Genomic DNA, 25983 nt, shown 5'->3' on the forward strand with positions numbered 1-25983 from the left:
TATTGCAAAAGTGCATTAGAAATCTATCAGATCTATGACTGATTATTCATTTTTCGCTGTGTGTATGGGAAGCTTTCACCATATTTATTATTTTGAATCATGCTAATCATGTGGAAGGCTTGCTCTAGGTTTACATATCACATACTCATCAAGGTGTTGGAAACATGCAAGCCGAATGAAAAGAAAAAAAGGCGCCTGTAAGTGCAGAAGTAAAACTTTATATTTCCCAAAAGGGGCTCCTACCCATCCACCCTTTTGTAAGTGTTTTTAGCCCTTTTGGGAAATATAAAGTTATACTTCTGCACTTACAGGCGCCTTTTTTTCTTTTCATTTTACTTCCAGAGTTTGCTTCTCTCTTCAAGTGCTGCCGGAAGTGCATAAAGACTGTCTTCTATTTCTACATAGACCGATATCTGCTTGGTCTGTTACTCAGAGCGCCCTTATACACACTTTTATCTGGAAACATGCAAGCCAGACACATTGAATTGCTGTGACATTACTTGACCAGTGTAGTCCAAATGTCACCTCCATTCCATTTTGCAATTCCCCCTTTACATACCAAAAACCCCATAACTTAACAACCCCACCTAAAATGATGAGACCACACCTTTATTTATGGAGTAACATGGCCACAACAGCCTCGTTTATTAAAACAACTCCAAATAAATACTCCAAATAAATAACCAATAAAATAACCAATAAACAAACAGTGACACATTGATAACATAACTGTTAACCCCAGTCTGATGGTCTCTGACGGTGACCCCACCTTTTAAATACATATATATAAATATATAACTATGTAACCACGGATAACCAACGCACTGCGGAACTTTTACCAAACAAATAGGCCTCCAGCTGTAGCCGCTCGGAGACAACCGCTTCCCGCAGCGCCACCAAACCCAGTATTCCCTCCAACGTTCAGGAATACACCGGAGGGGAACATGCAAATGATGAGCCTCCCACCCCTTTTAATCCATCCGTTTACCGCCCCTGTCAAAGACCACCAGAATAAAACAGCCCCCAACAAACTGACCACCTCTGCTGTCATGACGACCCGTTCAGTTCCTGTAAGAAAGAAAAAACACCACAACAACTACTCAAAATATTACATGCATATCCATATAACATTATAGGGAGGGAGGGTGGGAAAGCTGCCTCCTCTGATGTACTCTCCTCACACTGCCCCCTTTTTACTCCTCCCCCCCTTTAAATACTACCACTCCCCTTTCTCCCAAAGTTTCCTAACATACCTCCCCTTTCCCATACTACCTTTCTCTTTATTTTGTTAACCCTTTCCGTGTCTCCCTTGGGCACACCGTCACACCCGGCCCTACACTACCCCTCCTTTCAGTCCTTCTCGTTCCTTGCCTCCCTGTCATTGCCATTTGTTTGTGGTCTTACCTACTTACTGGATCCTAATTGTCATGGGCTAGTGACAGCCCAACTGTTGGAGGAACAGGGCACTGAAACAAGGTTTGGAGGTAAGTTGACACATTGCACTTCTTGGATATTCTTTTTAATTTTTGAATCTGACTAGAGTTCCACTTTAATGGTTGTGAAACGTGGGTGAAACATAGGTAAAGGATGCCTTCTACCCATCTGTAATAATAGAGTCATTCTCTAATCCAGTGATGGCGAACCTTGGCACCCCAGATGTTTTGGAAATACATTTCCCATGATGCTCATGCACTCTGCAGTGTAGTGGAGGATCATAGGAAATGTAGTTCCCAAACATCTGGGGTGCCAAGGTTCACCATCACTGCCCTAATCAATCATTTTCAGACAGTGTACATGAAGGAATATGGTACTCCAATATAGTAATATCATGTAACAGATTGAGTTGTCTATGTAAACTCTATGGATATAAATCAAGCTGTAAAGATAACAGATTCTTTGGGTATATACACTATATTACCAAAAGTATTGTGTCACCTGCCTTTACACACACACATGAACTTTAATGGCATCCCAGTCTTAGTCCATAGGGTTCAATATTGAGTTGGCCCACCCTTTGCAGCTATAACAGCTTCAACTCTTCTGGGAAGGCTATCCACAAGGTTTAGGAGTGTTTCTATGGGAATGTTTGATCATTCTTTCCAGAAGCACATTTGTGAGGTCAGGCACTGATGTTGGACTAGAAGACCTGGCTCGCAGTCTCCACTAATTCATCCCAAAGGTGTTCTATCGGGTTGAGGTCAGGACTCTGTGCAGGCCAGTCAAGTTCCTGCACCTCAAACTCGCTCATTCATGTCTTTATGGACCTTGCTTTGTGCACTGGTCCAAATCATTCAGTGGAGGGGGATTATGGTGTGGGGTTGTCTTGGGCTTGGCCCCTTAGTTCCAGTGAAGCAAACTCTTAAGGCGTCAGCATACCAAGACATTTTGGACAATTTTATGCTCCTAACTTTGGGGGAACAGTTTGGGGATGGCCCCTTTCTGTTCCAACATGACTTTATGGACTTAGCTTTGTGCACTGTTGCACAGTCATGTTGGAACAGTAAGGAGCCATCCCCAAACTGTTCCCATAAAGTTGGGATCATGAAATTGTACAAAATGTCTTGGTATGCTGACGCCTTAAGAGTTCCCCTGATTGGAACTAAGGGGCCAAGCCCAACCACTGAAAAACAACCCCACACTATAATCCCTCCTCCACCAAATGATTTGGACCAGTGCACAAAACAAGGTTTGTAAAGATATAGATGAGCGAGTTTGGGGCGGAGGAACTTGACTAGCCTGCACAGAGTCCTGACCTCAACCCGATAAATACCTTTGGCATGAATTAGAGCGGTGATGGCAAGACAGGCCTTCTCGTCCACATCAGTGCCTGACCTCACAAATGCACTTCTGGAAGAATGGTCAAACATTCCCATAGACACACTCCTAAACCTTGTGGACAGCCTTCTCAGAAGAGTCAAAGCTGTTATAGCTGCAAAGGGTGGGCCAACTCAATATTGAACCCTACGGACTAAGATGGGGATGCCATTCAAGTTCATGTGTGTGTAAAGGCAGGTGTCCCAATACTTTTGGTAATATAGTGTATTTGTGATCGTTGAATTATTATTGAAGAAAACAATGCTATAACCTAATCATTGTGACTACAGCTTTACCAAACAAGATAGAAAATACAACTGAAATCTTTCTTATCTTTTACTTACAATTACGCATTATTACACAATTGTTAAGCTTATATGATAAACCCGGTTTTGGTTTCATCCATTGTTCCCCTTCTCTTCCTATATTGTATTGATTGGCCTATTACCGCTATGTGCACTGTTTGCACTTACTATTTCAGATGTATTTGCTTTCTTGACGTCTTTGTTTTCTCAACCCCATGACGGAAAATCCTATACAAATAAAATTTACAACTAGCAAACAGAACTTCCCGAAGACAGTATAATCATTTAACACCTTACAGTAATTAATGCATGTGTGTGCTGATAGATTGGAAATAACGTTTCACTGAGAATGCTTAAAGTATAACTAAAAAAACATTTTTATGTAGTTTTGGATAGAGTGAAGAGGGATTATCATCAAAAGTGAACATAAAAGAAAATGCCAAACTTTGGGTTGCCCCTAGAAAAGTAATAGAGGGGAAATCTTCCAGTGAGAACACCTGGGAGTCCACAAGGGGTTCTCTTCAATTTGCAGAGATTTCCTATCACTTCCTGTTTTGGTTATAGGAAGTGAAGGGAAATCTCCCCAATAGGACACAAATGGCAAAAGTTACAGGGGTTATAACCTTCCTTTACTACATCCAAAATGAGAAAAAAAAAGTTTTGCTTCTAGTTCTACTTTAACTGTGCTGCTTTCAGAGCTACAGACGTGTCATACTGTGTGTTCTCTGTGTCAAAGGGCAAAGTTTCACAGGTCTTGCTGCCTGGGATTTAAACTGTTCCCTGTTACATAGGTAAAGTGTTACTCTCCTTTTTCAATACATTTTATACTGTAAGACAAGGCAGTATAATTATCAAGGAAAACATTTTTGTTATATAACTTTCTTCAGTACAATACAGTTCCACTGTGTATGCCTGTTAACCTTTCCATGGTTCCATTTTGTTAATGTTCGTTAATGTTTTTATTCTGTAGTTACATGACCCCATAGCCTCACTTCCCATGCTTCTTCACCATTGCCAAATTCTCAGCAGTGGAGTTTTGACAGCAATGCTGTCAGAGATGCTGTCAATCAACAGAGCAGGGCAGAACAGGCAGTGTGAGAGCAAAGCTGACCCCAGGTGTATAGGCATGCCATGCAGCGTCCTGTATGCCTGAGCAGCAAGCCCAGGAATGCAAACTGTGCATACCAGCACAGATCTGCTTCTGTCCTTGGTGTGGTCAGACTGAAAGTGGAAACAAGAAGAACTGGCAGGATCACCAAGAATCTTGTTAATACACATATGCATACAGTATATTTAGTAATAATTTTAAGGTTACCCTGCACAAAGGCAGGCTGTCTTATTTTGCACTTGTTGGAGGCTGACCCAGGCTGGGGGGAAAGAGTTAAATATATGTGCTCAGTTCCCAGGCTTTTTGGTCCTAGTCAGCCCACCTGTGCTATAAAAAGGGGGAAGGCTGAGGTCCAGGGCACTTGACTTGTCTTGGCTCAGCTCTCGGCTTGATTCACGGTCTTGGGACTGCTGCATCTTGCAATCCGTTGGAGGTACCGGGGGTTCCGGAGATCATCCAAGTCATGGAGAACACCAGCACGGACTATCACCTCCACACAGCTATAGTTAGGGATTTGACTTTGTTCATATTGGACTGTAATGTTGAAGTCTCTTCAGTAAAGTTGTATCAACTAGTCTGAGCCTGGTCTGAAGTTAATAAAGGGGTATATGTGGGTTCTGGCACATCTAAAGAACCAGAGTCTATAAAAGCACATAGGGGTATGAAGTAACACCACTACCAAAGGTTAACTCTGCAAGACAAGATAGACACAAAGCAACCAGTCGTTTCCAATAGCAGCTGGAACGGTGGAGATACATGGCCTGGTCACATAGGTACGGAAATGAAGGACTTAAGTGCATGCATGAGGTCCGTGTTATGTGCACTGCAGGACCCCATGGGAGTGAGGTAACAGAGGTACGCTGGACTGGTGGAGTAGGCGCAGTTCAGCACTTTGCTCCTTATGCAACATACAACAGTTACAGTGTACAGTGACATGAGAAAAGACATGTTACAGAAGGAGTCTGTATGCTATTTTATTGCACACAGTGAAGGCTCATCTCTGAGTCGTGGGAACAGCCTTAATGTTAGATTTTTCACATGACCACAGTCTCCTCCTGGTCTTGGGCATTAATGAGCGACCTCTGCACGAAAGGTACCCCCACCTTCCGGGGCGAATAGGCCCAGCCCACACTCTAATGAAAAAAATATGCTATAGATAATACTACAATATTATAATTAATAATAAATCTAAAGAATGCAGTAAGGCCCTATTAACACCTATGCATGTGTATTTTTTAACATGCTAGCTCTCATTGACACGTGTCACTGGCTTTTTATCATACTTACATTATTATTTGCAACTGTAACACGGCCCCCTAGGGGACTGCTGAGAATTACCTGCTCATCTGCACGGCCATGACCAAGTGAATCTTCCAACCCACCTGACACTCTGGGTTCAGATATCCTTGTAGCACTGTGTGTCAATAATCAAACAACTCAATATGATTAGGTTCTGAAATATTTTACTTGAACCAAATAAGGGAAAGTTATTTCAAAGAGAAAAGTAATAAATCCGCTGAGCCGAGATAACAGCGTCAACTCAGCAAACAAATTCCTCCCAATGACACAAGACAATGGTTCAGCAACAACAATATTATATACAGTTATGTGTACTCTCTTTAGATCAGAAATCACCTCCTAGTGGATGTTTCAGTTAACTACTTATACTGTCACACTGAGAAAGATGTAATCTAGCCAACTTACGCTATCCTAAAGAAAGGAGCGAGTCTACAGAGGGTCCTATAAGTAATGGCAAAAGAGTTCCACATTGCAGATCTGACGTTCTTTGCTAGCTAGTTGGAGCTCATTAATTGTAATCCATTTGGTTATGATGAAAGCAATAGATTCCTTATGCTAAATATTTAAAGGTGTCTGAGCACAGTGTTCCAGCAATGCAGTAAAGTGTTCTTGGGTAAAGATGTCTGTGCAAAGTGTCTGTAATAGTGGTAATGACTAGATAAAAGTTGTGCAGTTTACTCTCTCACCAACGACCAAATCACTCCGATGTCTTCTGGACAGGAACCAGTGTAGTGGCACTCGTGCAGTGGATTTGTGGTCTCGTTCCTCCTAGGTGAAGCTTGCCACATGCACCCACACTGACAGGAGGCAATCCGAGTGAAGTTAGCGACAGGATTTCTGAGTAGCAGAGCTAGGCCATAGGCCTCAAGTTGGAAGTAAGACTCCGAGGCCTGTCCATTGCACAGAGAGGTCCGTCTTGCGTAAGGCTAAGGAGGAAGAGACTCTGCCCAGGCTTTCCGCTCCTTTTTATAGCTACTCCCAGCAATCTTCATGTTACAACAAAGATCCCTGGGATGTGTAGTTTTAGGGTACATGGGTGCAAAGCAACTGTCTAATGGAGAACTATACGTCCCATAATTCACTTTGTTGGGCACACTAACATGAGGTCACTCGTTACGCTGATAACCAAAGGGACAAGCAATGTCTAGAAACACTGAAAAGTATGGTGCCTTCTTCTGGTAGTCCATAGCTCTACACAGCCATTGTGTTTAAAGGCTCCTCAGGAGTCCAGTGGCAGGCAGGAAACTCAAATCCATCAGGTTGACCCCTCTTCCCCAGCAATAACCATTTAAAAGTATCTAAAAAGATGAGAAAGGATCTGTACATGTCATAGACACTTTTTGATTATTCCATAGGATGGATCAAATGGCCATTATCTAATGAACACCATAGATCAGATGTTGTTGCCGTCTGTCTGCCGTTTGCATTGAAAAAATATACACTCACAAGACAGGAGTATTAATATTAATGTGCGGGTCTTAGAAAAAAAAATATTTTAATGGTATGGTTGTGTCTGCACAAGTGATCGTTCTCTGATTTTTCTGCCATCTTAATAGCAATCTGGACCTTAATTTTTTAAGTAGGATGCAGAAAAAACAGAATAATTATGGTTGTTAATACAGTGGCAATATACAGTATGAAATACAAACTTCTGTACTGTCCTGCAGCAGGCAGTTAAGTGTTAGATTGTGGAAGATGTCTTATGTAACTGGCAAACACTTTGTCAGCTAGTTTTGCACCTGCAGAATGAATGGGCAGCTTAATCGCTTAACAACGGTGGCTGCCCAGACAGTGTGTGACCACAGCGTTTACCTGTTAACTCATTGTAGGTTAGAAAACTGGAACAAAACTGCTAGGAACAAGCTACTGGGCCAGAAGAATAACCAAATGCCATAAGGTACCATGTCCTGAATATACGCCTCCAGCAGTGATACATGCCTTACCAAGCTTTCCCTCCTCTGCATATATTTTCTGTTTGTCATACTATGGGCTTTAATTAAGTGATGCAAACATAGGTGTGGGCAGCCTATTGCATGACTGTTGAATAACAGATGTGTTTAACTCCCCATAAACTATATACCCCTTTCCACATCCTAATTAACCGAGACCACACCTTGTTTATGGGGTAACAAAGGCCGTAGCAGCCTACTTTATTTAACCAAAATAATGAGTCAAATATAAAACATATAAACGTATAAATATAAAGAAAACATATCTGTTATAAACCTATGAAAATCTAACGTTGGTCTGAGCAGGAAATTAGTAAACCTCTGTGTTGAAAACCTTCTTGCACTGCAGTCCCTCTCAAATGTATTATCCCTGCCTCAAGCCGACAAGCTGGCTCAAAGACTACCCCTGACCGCAGTGCCCCATTCTCACTTCCCGGCTAACCTCCGTTAACCGGGAACCACCATCAGGACCCCTCCAACGATGGTCCCGATCTCATCCTTCTGATATCTTCTTTCCCTGCACAGACCAACGTCCGCCACAGCAGGCAAGGGTAATTCCCTTACCCTTGGCTGCCCCTCCACACCCGAAGCGCTCGTTGTATGCCATCTTGAAGGCCCAAAGCCCACATATCTATGCCTACTTCGTTTAAATGGACCCCGTCTTTTTTTAAATATCTCCAGGTCTCGAATTCCAGCTCTAGGTGACGTATGGCCAACCCTCCTTTCTGAACCATGAATTTGCTAACTTCCCTATTAATCTTTCTCCTGGCTCTATTAATACCTTCTACCGATCTGGCCATTCTCCATGTCATACGCGCCACAATATCTGACCATACAACGACCATATCAGGAAATTGCTGCATCAAGCGGTCAATATCTGATTTGATGTCCCGTGTGATGTCTAACATGGACCTAATCCCCAAATCATTGCCGCCCACGTGTAATACTAGCACATCAGGCGGTCTGTCCCTAGCTGCATAACGCTGCACCTCAGGAACTAACCGTCCCCACAACATTCCCGGGACTCCAAACCATTTTATGTAGGCTTCCTTTTTATTAAAACCCAACTGCCTACCCTCGTACCTCACATCCCCTCTCCGTGCCCCCCAGCAGACATAGGAATGGCCCATGATCCAGACCATCCCGGTCGCCGAACCTGAAATTAAAGAGGAAAAACAACATACACTATAGTACAACCAGCATTTTGACAACAAAAACCCGGGCAGACTGAAGAGTCCTGCCCACTTGTTTACCTCACAAACCTACCACCATGTGGGGCCTAACGTAAGACCTGAACCTGTTCGACTCCCACCTCCCAATCCTTTTTACCGCCTCCATATCCATCCCTTGCCTTGCAGCTTCTGTTGCTGCTCCTATCCTGAATGAGTGGGATGAAAAAGCTTTGCCATCCAAACCCAAACGCTCCAAGCATTTTCTGAATATAGCCCCAAACTGAAAACGTGACAACGGCGTCCCGTCCTCGTGTACCAAGAACGCGCCCAGCCCCGCCGGGCGAACCCGCCTAAAAACCATTACTGCTTCTATTGGACATAAAGGCGAGTCCGGAATTGGAAACACCTGAACTAGTTTCCCCTTGCCCTCTTGATCCGTTTTTGATTTTTTAAACCACAAGGACAGCCTACCCCTGCTGCACTCCACCTCATGACTCCCAAGTCCCCCATGTACTTTCTTTGACGGGCTAACCAGTTCCCCAATTCTAAATGCCCCAAAAAACGCCAACAAAAACGCGACCGTAAATAATTTTATCTCAAATTCCGATGAACACACCACCCGCAATTTGTCTACTACACCCTTGAGAATCTCAAATGTCACGGGCTTCCTGTTATCCATCCGCATCACCGATCGCCTATAACCTTTTACGGCCTGTCTCACCCAGAAATCTTTTGTAAAATCTGGCTGCCCCTGTAATTTGAACAGGAAGGCTAAACCTGACAGTTGCGCATTCACTACAGATGCAGACACCCCCTCCTCCATTTTTCTGGCTACGTAGTACAAAACGAGTGACCGTCCTGCTTGCCCATTGGGATCCTCACCCACCTCCTGTATGAACGCTAACCACTCCTTCCAGACCCTCGTGTATGCTGACCACGTGGACCCACTTACCGACCGCTTTATCCATCCCGCGATGATTCCAACGCTATCCCCCATAACCATTCGGGACAAGGCACTCCTTGTTGCTCCGCGTCCGGCGCCAACTCTCGGAACCTGTCCCACTGGAAGCGAGATAAAGCATCGGCTATCACATTTTCTACTCCTGGCAGGTGGACAGCGTGAATGAAAACATTCAGTTGCAAGCATCTCAGCACCAAATGTTGCAGTAATCTAATAACCGGCGGGGAAGACGCCGTGTTCTTATTGATCACCTGCACTACCCCCAAATTATCCCCATGGAATCGCACTTTCAGATCCCTGAAAGATGCACCCCATAACTCCACTGCCAGCACTACTGGAAACAATTCCAACAGCACCAAATTCTTTGTGAGGCCCGCCACTATCCAGGACTGCGGCCAGGGGCCTGCACTCCATTGGCCCTGGAAGAAAGCTCCAAACCCTGAGGCCCCCGCTGCATCCGTAAAGAGCTCCAGGTCGAAATTGCTGACCGGTCCCGCCATCCACAACGCCCTTCCATTGAATGACTCCAAAAAGGTATGCCATACCTTTAGGTTGTCCCTATGTGCCTTGACCAGGCGTACAAAATGTCTCGGGGACTTAATGCCACTCGTGCTAGCTGCCAGCCGGCGACTGAACACCCTCCCCATAGGCAAGATGCGGCAGGCAAAATTGAGCTTGCCTAACACCGATTGCAATACGCGCAATTGCACTTTACGCAGTCCAATCAGCCGCGCAATCTCTGTTTTCAGGGCTGCCAACTTTGACTCCGGCAACCTACATTCCATGGCCTCTGAATCCAGGACGATGCCCAGAAACGTAATTTCCGTACAAGGTCCCACAGTTTTGTCAGGCGCCAAGGGAATGCCAAAATTGTCTGCTATGTGTTCCAGCGTTGCCAAGAGCACCGCGCAGATCCTCGACTCTGCCGGTCCTATGCATAGGAAGTCATCCAGGTAATGAATTATAGAATTCAAACCCGAAACCTCCCTTACCACCCACTCAACGAAAGAGCTGAATTGCTCAAATATCGCACATGATATAGAGCAACCCATCGGAAGGCATTGGTCGACGTAGAACTCATCGTCCCATTGACATCCGAGCAACCTAGAACTTTCGGGATGTACTGGTAGCAGCCGAAAGGCCGATTCAATATCAACCTTAGCCAACAGAGCCCTTTTACCGTACCGGCGCACCCACCCTACGGCTGTATCAAAGGACGTGTATGTCACTGAGCATGCTTCCTGATCTATGGCGTCATTAACCGACCCCCCTTTTGGAAAAGACAGGTGATGGATGAGCCTGAATTTATTGGGTTCCTTTTTTGGCACTACCCCCAGCGGCGACACCACCAGATCTGCCAAAGGCGCTGACGAGAAAGGCCCCGCCATCCTCCCCATTGCAACCTCCCTACGTAGTTTTTCGCGAACCACGTCCGGGTGTTGCAAGGCGGACCGGAGATTGGGTGGAACGGGAGGAACTACCGCCAGTGAACAGGGAATACGAAAGCCAACGGAGAAGCCTTCTTCCAATAGTTTTGCCGCTTTCTTATCAGGATACCTACCGAGAAACGGCCGCATCCTTCCCACTCTCACCGGAGTCCTCCCTCTTGTGTCCAGTATCCCCTGAGCGACCCTTAGCTTGTTTGAAGCACTTAGTTGCTGAGTGTGCTCCGTTGCACCCCGAACACTCATGCTTGAACCTACAAGAACTTCCGAACCTGCATGTTCCTGAATTATACTGCCAGCACACCCCTTTCTTGTTTCCGGCCGACTGTCCCTGCGCTGCTGGTCCGCCGGCCCCTCCCTGAAAAAACTGGTTCGGTACCCGCGCCGAGGTCATCAATCGCATCCATAGGCTTATATCCTTGTGGTCCCAGCGTAGCTCTTTCCGCACCGCCCTCCTTTGCCGAAACTGCTCATCATACCTCAGCCACGCAGTACCCCCATAAACTCTATACGCTTCCCCAATAGAATCCTGATAACAAAACAGCGCCGAACAATGTTCGGGTTGTTTTTCCCCAATGACACTTGCCATTATGGCGAACGCCTGCAGCCAATTGGTAAATGTACGCGGGATTAACCGGTATCTCCTTTTCTCTTCGTCCTCTTTTTTAGAATCGTCAGGTTTTACTCTATCCAAATTGAATTTTTCTAAAGGGAGTAAAGAAAAAATCTCCACATACTCACCTTTCCATAACTTTTCTCTAACCTCCTGCTTCAGATGCGCCCCTAACGGCCCTTCATAACACACATATACTTCACATTTTGCTGCATCTGAAATTCTAATTATGTCCTGCCTCGCCACCGTCTCACTGGCCACCGCCGTCTTGCCTACTTCCTGAACCACTACCTCACTTCCACCTTCCTTCGCGGGCGCTGAGCCGGCCCCTGCGACCGCTGGCATTTCCGTACGCCCCCCTGCCTCAGCGTGTTCCCCCGATCCTGCTCTAGGTGGGACCCAGGCTGCCGCCGGCCCCACTGCTGTTTTACCCGCCTGTTCAAACTTCTGGACTAGGTCTTTAATTCCCTCCAAGAAACCTAGTAAACCTGCAGCTCCCAGAGGGTTCTCCCCCGTCCCCCCCCTAGGTGTCCCAGACCCAGAACCCCTGCTAGGCCCACTACCCTCATGTAAAATTGTCTCAGGTGTAATAGGTGCTGACTTACCGGGCTGCATAGGTGACGCCCCATCAGCCGATCGTCTGCTGTCCACCTCTGCTGTTCTCCCCGCGCGGGGGGCTGCCTCTTCTTCCGACTCTGATCGCTCTTCCGCAAGGTTCAGCACCATGTCTTCCTCCTCTTCCGATGAAAGCCGGTCGGGCCTGCTGGCTGTAGCTGCCACCGCCATCTTCCCCCTCCTCTGCGCAGCGCGTCCGTGTGGAGACTTCTGGACAGCCTTACCAGGACCGGCGTGCGTAACCTCAGTCCTGGCGGCCTCCGCTCTGCCCCTTCTCAGCTCCCTCCGTTCTGTATCAGGCCGCTGTGGATCCCCTGCCGCTGAAGGCCCGGAGGTCCCGTCTGTACTCCTCCTCTGCGCGTTACCCCGATCCGACACTGGAAGCCTGGGGGAGGGGCCAGCGCGCACGCGTTCGCCGGGTCTGCTAGGCCGCACTGAAGCCCTGTCTTTTCCTTGCTTCTCGCCGCCCACTCTCAGCTCACTGTCGTTCGTTCTTACCGGGCTGCCGCTGCTAGTGCGCGCCGTCCGTTTAGGGGGTGGGCCCGCCGCCGAATCTCCTCGACTCCCCCTTGCTTGCCTTTGATCCTCCCCTCGCTGCTCCGGCGAATACCGCTCCGGAGGTCTTGCTCTGCGGGCTCTAGTCACGCTCCTGCCCGCCGGTTCGGACGCCGCCTCTGTCCCCGTGAGTGCCGTACCTATCGCCGCCTGGAGCCACTCGGGACCCCGCACTGCCGCCTCTTCTCTAAGCTGGGCCAGGATTCTCTCCACCTCCGACATGTTGCTTCTCTCCCTGAACTTTCCCCCACGCTCTGGTGACTCATCCCAGGCGGGGTCCCCTTTATAAATATTCCTGCAGCCCCTCCCCCTCGGCCCTATACTAACCACCCCTAATAAGAGTAGTTAATCCCTGTTAACCCTGTCATGCCCGCCCTACGCTTATTGCTTGGTTGCTGTTGCTCCGGGCTTACTTTACGGTGTACACCCCAAAACTCAAACACACACTACCCATCACTCACAATGTACATTCAGAAAGGAAATGGGCCGGTAAATTACATATTTAGCCACCCCTTTCCCCACTCATCCTAAAACATCCTTGCAGCAACAGCTGATGGGAGAGGAGAGAAGCCGGCAGCGCTTCAGGAGGAAATGGGGGGGTAAGCCAGGGCAGTAGGGGGAGTCTGTGTTGCACAGGGTGATTAGGGTGTGCCAGGGCACACCTGGCACACAACACCTATTACACACTCAACAATAGGAAAAAATATCTTTAGCACTGGCTATGTTTGTTAATTTCTAATGCTATTTATGGAGTAGCTGCCAAAGCAGTTACTCGATATGATCCTTTCTCTCAGTCCGAGCATAAACCTTTGCCAGATTTGATCATACCATGGGTGCTAGGATCAAAGCATTTAGTCATTAGTGGACAGATTACAAGATATAGGGAATCTCAAGTGCCACCCTTGACATTAGGGACCATTTACATTGTTGCATTTTACTGCACGCTTTCTGACGCTCTAAAACACAGATATTGTGGTTCTCCATAATAAAGATAGTGTTTGCTCCCACCTTAGCATTACAGAGCAGTGTGTTTTTAGAAAATATGACATGTCTGGATTTATTCTGCATTTAAGTTAGTTGGGAGACCCATAGAAGTCAATGGCAATGTATCCTCAATGTATAACAAATCAATGCACATCAAAACGCATGTCAACACACAAAGGAGAAGCACTTTGATGCATGACAATGCACCTGCCTAACACTACAAAAGACCCCTCAACACACATAGATCTAATTGGGATCTTAGTGTTCGTAATGCTACAGAAAAACTTCAGACTGTCATCACGCTAAAGAAAATGATCATTAACGGCAGACATTCTATAGGAGTGGTTGGAGACTAAGCTCATGATGTAAGAGAGAGCCAGAGACTGCAGACAACACTGAGCTGCTACAGATTTCTATCATTACCATTAATAATGAATTCGGTCATGTTTGGATCCAAGTCAGAACCCATCTGAGCATCCCGCTAGGAAGCTGTCACCTGTACTGGGCCAATCCTGTGGGTGCAGGGCATTTCCCACCTTGCAGCCGCACATACAGTATACAATGGACAATCTTTACATTTGGAGTAAAAGAGATTTAACCCCCAAATACAGAAAGGCTTTTTCACAGTAAGAGCTGTGAAAATGTGAAATAGACTCGCTCAAGAGCTGGTTCTGGTCAGCTCAGTAGATTGCTTTAAAAAAGGCCTGGATTCTTTCCTTAATGCAAAAAATATAACTGAATACTAATATTTATAGGTAAAGTTGATCCAGGAAATATCCAATTGCTTCTTGGGGGATCAGGAAGAAAAGCTGGAGAAAATTGTATCATGCTTTTTTAGGGTTTTTTTTGCCTCCCTCTGGATCAACTGCTGGTATAGGATTGTGTATATAGAATTTTTTTTATCCATTTTTTGATCCGTGTTTTCTTTTTTTTTTTCTGTGGGTTGAACTGGATGGTCTTTTTTTCAACCAGGTAACTATGTAACTATGTATTCATTGGTCCAATACAGTGGCAGTTAACTTGCAGAATCACTCAGGTGGATTCCGACTAGAATCCGAACAGGCCTGAGCTCATCCCTAATTACAACCCCTTGATAAATGAATGCTTCCACAATTGTATTTCCAATGGTCAATTTAAAAAAAACTGGCACCAAATTTGGTATTCCTCTAAACAAAAGCCATTGTAAAAGGAGAAATGCATAAAGAAAGAAATCAATAGTACAAAAAAAGTAAACCAAAACCATCTGGCAGAAGATAGCCTAGTCCTTTTTTTTCTTTTACTGGCCTGAGCAAGCATCTTGGCAGGGAAAACATTGGCTACTGCCTGCTGGACTCCCTGAGGGCTGCACAGTACGTGCCCTTGACCACAGATTGGGCACCAAGATATAGATTCTGGAATAGTTTATACTAATACAAGTTTTTCATCAATAACCAAGTACACAGGATTTAAATTCAAGTGTACGATAATGATTAGTGACATGCAATATTATTTAGCATGGCTTAGGTCCCAGAGATTTGGGTTCCCTGTACCTTGTAGTTCAGAGATCTAGGAGGTCACATAATGCGCCCTTTTTATACTTGGTATATGCCCATATGTGTACTGGAAAAATGAGGGACAGCAGAATATTGTGGAGAAAAGAAAATGATTTTAGAATAAGGCATGACTGCTCAGGTCCATAGTTTTCATTGTTATCCACTGACCCAATGTTTTGCTCTCTATGGTAACATTGCTGTTTTAAAGTGACAATTTCAAAGCTATTGTTCTGCATTTTAAAGGACACTGAATAAGTAGTCCCTTTCACCTCCAATGACAGGACATCTGCATAGCAACACATAACAAACCTAAAGGAAATTGTTCAAATTGAGTATGTGTCTGGAGGCATGTGCTAATAGAGGGCCAAGCACTTAAATAGTACAGTGCATTCGTGTCATGGTGCTGTTTGTATACAAAGCTGTCAGACTCATCACATGCATTTTACATGTCATTGTCACTAACACAGAAATCCACCAGAAATGTGTCTACAATTAAAACAATCTATGAACCCATTTCAGATTTTGTGTATAGATTACTGATCACAGCACAATGGGAAAATAGGGACAGACACAGAAGGGCACGGTGATAAAAAAAAGAACAATTAATCACTGACTTTAGAAAATAAAGAATTTGCAGCAATGGGGCCATAAGGAAAAGTAGAAGATTATGGATGGCCTCTGAGAGCAGTGTCAACAAGTATGTGTATTCAAACAAGGGTTGTACCATTATCCAAGAATTAATGAAATAAGGGGTTTGGGAGCCTGGTCCCCCAACCAGGGCTCACCAAGGGAAGGAAGGGGAGCAAGTGGACTATCTCAGTACAATGCAAAAAGGTATACAATTGAGTATATAGACAATCATATAAAAATTAGAAAAGTTTATTGCTACATAATACATGACAAAGGATGTCAGTAGTAAATTAAAAACATAGGTAACTTGGTCATGGACAGTGTTTCAGCTAGTTTCGCGGACTGGGCCGCTTCATCAGGAAAAACATCTGCAATTTAATCAACACAAGATCAATGACAATATAGTCAATCATATACAAAAAAATAAATAAATAAATAAATAAATATATATATATATATATATCTATATATATAGATATCTATATATATAGATATCTATATATATAGATATCTATATATATACAGTTCAGCAATATGTGCATGTTACAAAGGGGGGGAAGGATGTAAGGCTGCTTACCCAGATCTTGGTGTGCGCATGGCACAAGGCGTCACCAGTAGGGGGTCTCCCGCGGCGACTGGGGGAGGCTAACAAGTCAGAGGACTTTCCTGATGAAGCGGCCCAGTTGAAACACTGTCCATGACCAAGTCATCTATGTTTTTAATTTCTACTGACATCCTTTGTCATGTATTATGTATCAATAAACTTTTCTAATTTTTATATGATTGTCTATATACTCAATTGTATCCCTTTTTGCATTGTACCGAGATAGTCCACTTGCTCCCCTTCCTTCCCTTGGTGAGCCCTGGTTGGGGACCAGGCTTCCAAACCCCTTATTTCATAAGGAAAAGTAAAAAGATGTAGAACATAAAATAAATATGGGAGCAGACATCTGTGGCCTTGCTCTGAAAATGTTAAATGTCTGTCTGTTATATTTATTAGTTTCAATACTTTAAGCCACGATAACCGTGCTTATCAAGTAAGTCAGAATGAAGTCAGACGTTTTTATCTACATATTTATGCTGAGAGGAAGCCATACTCCCATCACCTGGAAACTGACCATTTTCCCTAACCACCACCAGCTTTATGGCCAATCAGGTTTAGACTCACACATTACTATTTAGCTGTGCACATTTTTGTCTTTGCCTTAGCGGTGCAGTGCAGGATTTACTTTACTTCTTTTTCCACTCACTTACGAAGGCCTCTTGAGCCCCTCCCTAGGGAAAGAGAGCCTTGACTGATGGGGGTATGGCTAGGTACATGACAAGGGGAATGATTGATTAGGACATGTGGGATGGGATGGGATGGGCCTGAGCTCAGGAAATCGTGTGCCCCAGGGAATTCTGGGTCTTTCGGAAGAGTCTTGGAAGAGCTGCCCATCCTTCTGCCCCCTTTTTTCCTATTTTATGGTATGTCACAGCTTGCTGTGGTTTTCTTTACCTTGCCAGCAGTTAAAGTTGCTGTAATGGGATATGCCCTTGAATGGAAAATTGGAAGTAGGCTGTCTGTCCAGTACTTATGGTAAGGACAGGCCCCACTTCCCTCTTTTGGTTAAGTCCTCACAGTACGACTGTGATTGGCACTGGTTAAATATGTTCACATGTTATGTGTTGGAATTTAATAAAGCTGTGGCCTTGCCCTTTCCAGCCTAATGGTTGTAAGTGTCTTATTTAATGGGGTAAGGGGCAAGGGTGGTGGGGGATTTGATCCCTTGGTGTTACGTTAATTAGGACCTAAACCCATTGCGCCTCAGCAGTCAAGTGTTCGTCAATAAGGAGGCATTTAGTGGGTTTTGTGAACTTTAACTAATGTATCAAAAAGGTTTACAAATTAGTGACCTATATAATTCCACATGGTTGGCAGTACGGTCCAGAATACATGGCAATAATAGTCTCAAATCATGGTAGACTGGAGTCCGAAGTGCATAATGAATAATGTCCACATTGTGTCCCACTAAGCTTTATAGGAGGGTTTGCTGTGGTCTCACCTATTATCAGTGCAGGGTACAAGATATTCCTCTTCAGGCCCAAGGCCTGGTGCATCCCTTCCCCAAGAGTGAGACGTGCTCCCACTCTGTACTCTTCTCATAACTACATGTGCCGTATGCAGGCTCAGACCCTAAACTGCTTCTCCTGACTGCCTGGTACTCGATATGCCAGTGAGTTGACCCCAACACAAGGCCAGTGGGGAAGTGACCATACATTAAAGAGAACCCCCCATCCCTTACACATGCACCACAATATGCTCCTGTTACACTATCAGGCAACATCAACAGGTATTCATCCTTGGCCATGGCTGCTGTAGGACTATGTGTAAGCTGCTAACGGTTAATGTGACAGGAGACCATTTTCACTGACAGTAGTTAACATCTGTAAACAAGGTTAATTATTTATTAGCTGTCTTTTTGCTGCTGTGTGATTCTGCTCATCTTGTGCCCCATTGACAAAACAGAAAGTAAGGGGAATTCTCCCTAACAAGAATATAAACAATAAAAACATGACTAGAGATGAGCTCGGGTGTGCTCTGAATTCATGTCTACCCAAACTCCAAGCCCATGCTCTTGTTATTTTTTTACTCCATTGAGCTGTAGGTTGGGTCATCCCCAACCCACACCTCATGTAAACAAAGAGGCAGACTGCAGGAATGATCCAGCCCGCAGCTCACTGGAGTAAAAAAAAGTGTGAGTTCAAAGTTCGGGTAGAGTTGAGTTTGAAGAATGCCCAAGCCCACCTCCATACAAGATAGTTTGGTTGGTCATTTATACTGAAACAGATTTGTCATGGTAAAGCACAGACTGGGGAGGTGGTAAACATCTTATATAGAGTGATACAATATGATGCAATTCACAATATTTCAATGGAGGCTAGTCTGCTTTCTTCAGCTATGACCCATACTGTGACTTATTAATTATTAATTAATTGATTTCTGCCACCACTCAACTGGTAATATTGTTAGTAGGAGTTGAATAATGTCTTTATTTTGAATGTCAGTTAAGTAATATAAATTCTACAAATGGCCCAACACCGAAATGATTTGTTATTGTTACAGGAAAGGAAAATGGCAAGCGGAACGATGGACCCTCAACCTGTATTACGCCAGGCACAGTAAGTATTGGCAAATAAAATATTTTGCATTTAGAAAAAATGCGTATTTTTTTCTAAGGAGCCAGCAGAGCATTGCACCCAGGATCTGCTGATGCCAGGCTACTGCAGACTCTCAGGACTGTTGGCCCGTACCTCTGATATGGACAGGCAGTTACTTGAGTGCAGGAAGAAAAATGAACTAATGCCGCGTACACACGAGCATAGACACGAGTGGACCTGCGGACAATTCGACCGTGTGGGCTTCATCGGACCTGCAGCGGACTTTTTCAGTCAAAAATCTGACAGACTTTAGATTTGGAACATGTTTCAAATCTTTACGTCGGAACTCCGCTGGACCCAGTACCTATCGAAAAGTCCACTCGTCTGTATGCTAGTCCGACGGACGAAAACCGACACTAGGGCAGCTATTGGATCAACTTCATTATTTTAGTCCGGTCGTACGTCATTACATACGAATCCGTCGGACTTTGGTGTGATCATGTGTAGGCAAGTCCTTTTGTGGGAAAGTCTGTCGGAAGTCCGCCGAAAGTCCGTCGGATAGACCGTCGGACCAGTCCGGTCGAAAAGTCTGCCGTGTGTACGCGGCATAAGAGAGTACTCACCAGCCCCCCGCAGTTCATTGAAAACTACAACCTGTCAGACCCGTCAGCAGCAATGGCTGACGGTGCTTGTAGTCTATTCATTCACAAGAAATTTTAAATGAATGAATGAATAACACAGCCGTGTGGGCGGAGCCCCGCATGGCCACTTGTTTTTAAATTGTGACAGCGGGTGCGGGGAGAAGATCCCCAGGGATGGGGAGGATCGGGGAGAGAAGGAGAAGATGCTGGAACATGTTACATGTAACATGCACTAAAGGTGAACTTCTCCTTATTTGCTAGTAAAGAAAGTCATTTCCACATCTGTTCTTGTTGTTTTTGAAAGCATTGTATGGAAGAAGGAGTCATTTACCATTAACCCCTACCCAGCCCCGCCACCGTCTCTTTAGGAGAATCTAAATGATGGGAAGCAGAGGCAGGCATTCCGATCATGTGACCACTGTAATTGTCTGTCACATCGGTCACATGATCCTGAGCTCCCGATTGCATAGGGAGCGTACCATTAGATTTTAGTTGCTGTGCTTGGAGCACACAGTGAGCACGCTCCCAGTACGGAAAACCGTTCCCTATGGACACATGCTGTATATTCAGCTTCTCAGCATTAAAGCCCATCCACCCAGCATTCGCATGTATGCGTACGGCTGGCGAAAACAGGTTAAAGTGACATTAAACAATTTCCCTATTTTCCAAAAATAATAATTCATATACAGTATATCCACTAATTAATGTAGTAGTTTATCCCAAATGCATGTTGGAATGAGGCCTTAGACATGTGGCTGTTTTTAAGCCCCCTCTAAAAAATGATCCATCATGGATTGCATTCGACAAGCGGGCTTAGAGGCTTAGACATGAACCAAAAAAGTGGCTGCACACCGATGTGACCGAAGTCCGTTTATTGAATGCTCCATAAAATGTACATGACACACACAAGTGCAATGGCAATGGCGACATGTCACCTCCTCACTGCCTGTGTTGACATTGAAAGCCCGCATCACATTGTTACAACACACTGATGCAGAGCGGTTGTGGCATAGTCCCATATACTTGAATAGGTCGCTTTTGGTGGCAGTTCCACCTGCCAATTGTGACAGGTGATATGATTTTCACCACTCCACATCCGCAACAATGTGTACTAACATGGCCGCTGGTCATGTTAAATTTCAGCTTTACCACCCCTCAGCCACCTGTGTTAAAAAAGGCCTTAAAGCGATATAAAGTGCTTGTAAAATCAGTTTTCGGTTTAAAATGATCTGCTCTGTGCAATAGTATTGCAGTAAGGTAATAAAACATATCTTTAGGACCACTTTAAACCCTAAGTTAAAAGAAAAAAAAAACTTTCAGCAGCTGATTTACCCAACCATGACACTGCTCCAGGTTTTCGGTGTCAGGGTGGCTTCTTTCTCTTGCAGCACCCTATGGAGCAACCTTTGCATGCAGTGACTAGAGCTGTGTCTCTGTACACCAGGGGTAGGTAACCTGGGGCCCTCCAGCTGTTGCAGAACTACAAGTCTCATCATGCCTCCCATCATGGGAGTAATTGTAACTGCCAGCCTCGCAATGCCTCATGGGAAATGTAGTTCCACAACAGCTGGAGGGCCCCAGGTTGCATATCCCTGCCGTACATTGTGTGCATCATTAGAAACTCACAAACCCCTGGCCTAGGATGACAACAAAACAACAAATCTCCCCTGCCCCCCACCCCACCCTTTCTTGCACTGTCCAATGTTATCTCTTTCCTATAAAGACTGGAAGTTCAGGGAAGTGTTTATTTTATTGTGCTTAATGTGGTAAACTAAATGGTGCTGAGGGTTTAATACTTAAGTAGTACCTAGTCCAAAGAGTCCCACTATGGTGGAGATGGTATTAACTCTTTATTAATTAACTTTATATTTACTGCAAAGCAAATCCTACTGTTACATATTCATTGCAGCACACTCAGTAATACATGACATTATTTTGGTCAGTTACAGCTCTTGTTTTTCCACAACAGCACTAATCATAAATCTTCAAAAGAAAAGATGGAAGAGATGAAGAATCCAATATCCAGCACTTTTAAAAGCCAAGACATTGCTGCCCTGGCTGAAAAACTGGAGAATCTTGCCCAGAACACCCCTCTGCGATTCAGTGATGAAGCAATGAGACCGCCGACTAAAAGTTATTCTCGATATGGCAATTACAACCAGCACTCCTTCTTTTCAAGGCATAATCCCCATCCTCATCGGGTCACACATATCCAAGGTAATGCCGATGTCTAAAATATATATATATATATATATATATATATATATATATATATATATATATATATATATATATACATATACATATTTAGCAAGTTTCAGCTTGGACCAATGTAAGCATAGTTGCCAACATTGTCAAAAAATTTATAGGGACACTTTTTTCGTCTATAGGTGGAGTCTTATTATAATTAGGGAGCGGTGTATTAGTTTATAGGCGTGGCATAGTAGAGGGAGGAAAAATGCAGCGCGTAGCAAAAATGTGTGTGGTTTAAACTAAATATTGGTTCTGGCCAGGGGCGTCAGGAGGGGGTGGCTAGGGGTGGGCTGCAGCCCCGAATGTGACCCCGAAAAGCTGAGTCTCAGGCATGCAACTCTCCATTGTTAGCCCCGAGCAGCGAGCGCTGGGACTGATCTGATCCCGAGCGCCACCGAGTATGGCTGAATGCGGCCGAGTGCCATAGCAGGTCCCTCCTTCTGGAGCCTGCAATGCCTATGATGGACGTCCCACTGGTGCAATGCCGGGACCGCAGGACATGTAACGTCCATCATAGGTGCTGCAGGCTCCAGAATGCGGGAGTTACAATGCGGCCGCCGCGCCACATCCCCACTCGGCGCTTGGGCGGGCCAGGGTGGCTTTGGGCAATTATGGCTCAGGGGGTTTAGAACACGCCCCACACTATATCAGGCCGCCTACACGGCGGCCCTGTGTAGTGTGTTCCAGCGTGCTTAGATAGACAGAGAGACAGTGTCATTTCATTTGAGTTAGCTAGATTAGGCAGGACAGTCAGTGAGTTAGCTGCACTTACAGTGTATTGTGTATATATATGCATCCCAGGTGTTTTGTGTATATATATATATATATATATATATATATATATATATATATATATATATACACTGTATTCAGTTTAGCTAGATCCGTTCCTGTTATCTTCCTACTGACAGGCAGGCTTGTCTTGTTACAGTATTTACAGCTACCTGAAGAAAATTGCTGGTGTTCTTTTGATCCTATTAGTACCACAGTCAGGCAGCTAGACTATTTAGAGTTAGTGTAGTGCGTCCTCCTCACAGTGTTCAGTTAAAGCTACAAGTTAGTTTAGTGTGACCCCTGCACAGTGTTTAGCTAAAGCTACAAGTTAGGGTAGTGCATCCTCCTCACAATGTTCAGCTAAAGCTACAAGTTGGTGTAGTGCGTCCTCCTCACAGTGTTCAGCTAAAACTACAAGTTAGTGTAGTGCGACCTCTGCACAGTGTTCAGCTAAAGCTACAAGTTAGTGTAGTGCGTCCTCCTCACGGTGTTCAGCTAAAACTACAAGTTAGTGTAGTGCGACCTCTGCACAGTGTTCAGCTAAAGCTACAAGTTAGTGTAGTGCGTCCTCCTCACAGTGTTCAGCTAAAACTACAAGTTAGTCTAGTGCGACCTCTGCACAGTGTTCAGCTAAAGCTACAAGTTAATGTAGTGCGTCCTTCTCACAGTGTTCAGCTAAAACTACAAGTTAGTGTAGTGTGTCCTCCTCACAGTGTTCAGCTAAAACTACAAGTTAATGTAGTGCGACCTCTGCACAGTGTTCAGCTAAAACTAAAAGTTAGTGTAGTGCGTCCTCTGAACAGTGTTCAGCTAAAACTACAAGTTAGTGTAGTGCGTCCTCCTCACAGTGTTCAGCTAAAACTACAAGTTAATGTAGTGCGACCTCTGCACAGTGTTCAGCTAAAGTTACAAGTTAGTGTAGTGCGTCCTCCTCACAGTGTTCAGCTAAAACTACAAGTTAGTGTAGTGCGTCCTCTGAACAGTGTTCAGCTAAAACTACAAGTTAGTGTAGTGCGTCCTCCTCACAGTGTTCAGCTAAAGCTACAAGTTAGTTTAGTGTGACCTCTGCACAGTGTTTAGCTAAAGCTACAAGTTAGGGTAGTGCATCCTCCTCACAGCGTTCAGCTAAAGCTACAAGTTAGTTTAGTGTGACCTCTGCACAGTGTTCAGCTAAAGCTACAAGTTAGGGTAGTGCGTCCTCCTCACAGTGTTCAACTAAAACTACAAGTTGGTGTAGTGCGTCCTCCTCACAGTGTTCAGCTAAAACTACAAGTTAGTGTAGTGCGACCTCTGCACAGTGTTCAGCTAAAGCTACAAGTTAGTGTAGTGCGTCCTCTGAACAGTGTTCAGCTAAAACTACAAGTTAGTGTAGTGCGACCTCTGCACAGTGTTCAGCTAAAGCTACAAGTTAGTGTAGTGCGTCCTCCTCACAGTGTTCAGCTAAAACTACAAGTTAGTCTAGTGCGACCTCTGCACAGTGTTCAGCTAAAGCTACAAGTTAGTGTAGTGCGTCCTTCTCACAGTTTTCAGCTAAAACTACAAGTTAGTGTAGTGCGACCTCTGCACAGTGTTCAGCTAAAGCTACAAGTTAGTGTAGTGTGTCCTCCTCACAGTGTTCAGCTAAAACTACAAGTTAATGTAGTGCGACCTCTGCACAGTGTTCAGCTAAAACTACAAGTTAGTGTACTGCGTCCTCTGAACAGTGTTCAGCTAAAACTACAAGTTAGTGTAGTGCGTCCTCCTCACAGTGTTCAGCTAAAACTACAAGTTAATGTAGTGCGACCTCTGCACAGTGTTCAGCTAAAGTTACAAATTAGTGTAGTGCGTCCTTCTCACAGTGTTCAGCTAAAACTACAAGTTAGTGTAGTGCGTCCTCTGAACAGTGTTCAGCTAAAGCTACAAGTTAGTTTAGTGTGACCTCTGCACAGTGTTTAGCTAAAGCTACAAGTTAGGGTAGTGCATCCTCCTCACAGCGTTCAGCTAAAGCTACAAGTTAGTTTAGTGTGACCTCTGCACAGTGTTCAGCTAAAGCTACAAGTTAGGGTAGTGCGTCCTCCTCACAGTGTTCAACTAAAACTACAAGTTGGTGTAGTGCGTCCTCCTCACAGTGTTCAGCTAAAACTACAAGTTAGTGTAGTGCGACCTCTGCACAGTGTTCAGCTAAAGCTACAAGTTAGTGTAGTGCGTCCTCTGAACAGTGTTCAGCTAAAACTACAAGTTAGTGTAGTGCGACCTCTGCACAGTGTTCAGCTAAAGCTACAAGTTAGTGTAGTGCGTCCTCCTCACAGTGTTCAGCTAAAACTACAAGTTAGTCTAGTGCGACCTCTGCACAGTGTTCAGCTAAAGCTACAAGTTAGTGTAGTGCGTCCTTCTCACAGTTTTCAGCTAAAACTACAAGTTAGTGTAGTGCGACCTCTGCACAGTGTTCAGCTAAAGCTACAAGTTAGTGTAGTGTGTCCTCCTCACAGTGTTCAGCTAAAACTACAAGTTAATGTAGTGCGACCTCTGCACAGTGTTCAGCTAAAACTACAAGTTAGTGTACTGCGTCCTCTGAACAGTGTTCAGCTAAAACTACAAGTTAGTGTAGTGCGTCCTCCTCACAGTGTTCAGCTAAAACTACAAGTTAATGTAGTGCGACCTCTGCACAGTGTTCAGCTAAAGTTACAAGTTAGTGTAGTGCGTCCTCCTCACAGTGTTCAGCTAAAACTACAAGTTAGTGTAGTGCGTCCTCTGAACAGTGTTCAGCTAAAGCTACAAGTTAGTTTAGTGTGACCTCTGCACAGTGTTTAGCTAAAGCTACAAGTTAGGGTAGTGCATCCTCCTCACAGCGTTCAGCTAAAGCTACAAGTTAGTTTAGTGTGACCTCTGCACAGTGTTCAGCTAAAGCTACAAGTTAGGGTAGTGCGTCCTCCTCACAGTGTTCAACTAAAACTACAAGTTGGTGTAGTGCGTCCTCCTCACAGTGTTCAGCTAAAACTACAAGTTAGTGTAGTGCGACCTCTGCACAGTGTTCAGCTAAAGCTACAAGTTAGTGTAGTGCGTCCTCTGAACAGTGTTCAGCTAAAACTACAAGTTAGTGTAGTGCGACCTCTGCACAGTGTTCAGCTAAAGCTACAAGTTAGTGTAGTGCGTCCTCCTCACGGTGTTCAGCTAAAACTACAAGTTAGTGTAGTGCGACCTCTGCACAGTGTT

At 44.8% G+C, this 25983-nt stretch overlaps 1 protein-coding gene across 3 annotated transcripts in view; it reads left to right on the top strand.

The window, feature by feature from the left end:
* The window catches only part of TBATA (thymus, brain and testes associated), a 76069-nt gene that overhangs the window by 720 nt on the left and 49366 nt on the right, over nt 1-25983 (top strand). For 2 of the 3 annotated variants that reach the window (XM_073596709.1, XM_073596710.1), the window contains exons 2-3: nt 19089-19144; nt 21734-21981. In XM_073596709.1, the coding sequence (XP_073452810.1) occupies nt 19098-19144; nt 21734-21981 (295 nt within the window). In that variant the 5' untranslated portion in view covers nt 19089-19097. Of the gene's footprint in view, nt 1-19088; nt 19145-21707; nt 21982-25983 lie in introns of all 3 variants that reach the window. The other variant, XM_073596711.1, reaches the window with a different exon arrangement.

This window comes from Aquarana catesbeiana, linkage group LG08 (assembly GCF_042186555.1).
Source record: "Aquarana catesbeiana isolate 2022-GZ linkage group LG08, ASM4218655v1, whole genome shotgun sequence".
In the NCBI taxonomy this organism is placed as follows: Eukaryota; Metazoa; Chordata; class Amphibia; order Anura; family Ranidae; genus Aquarana; species Aquarana catesbeiana.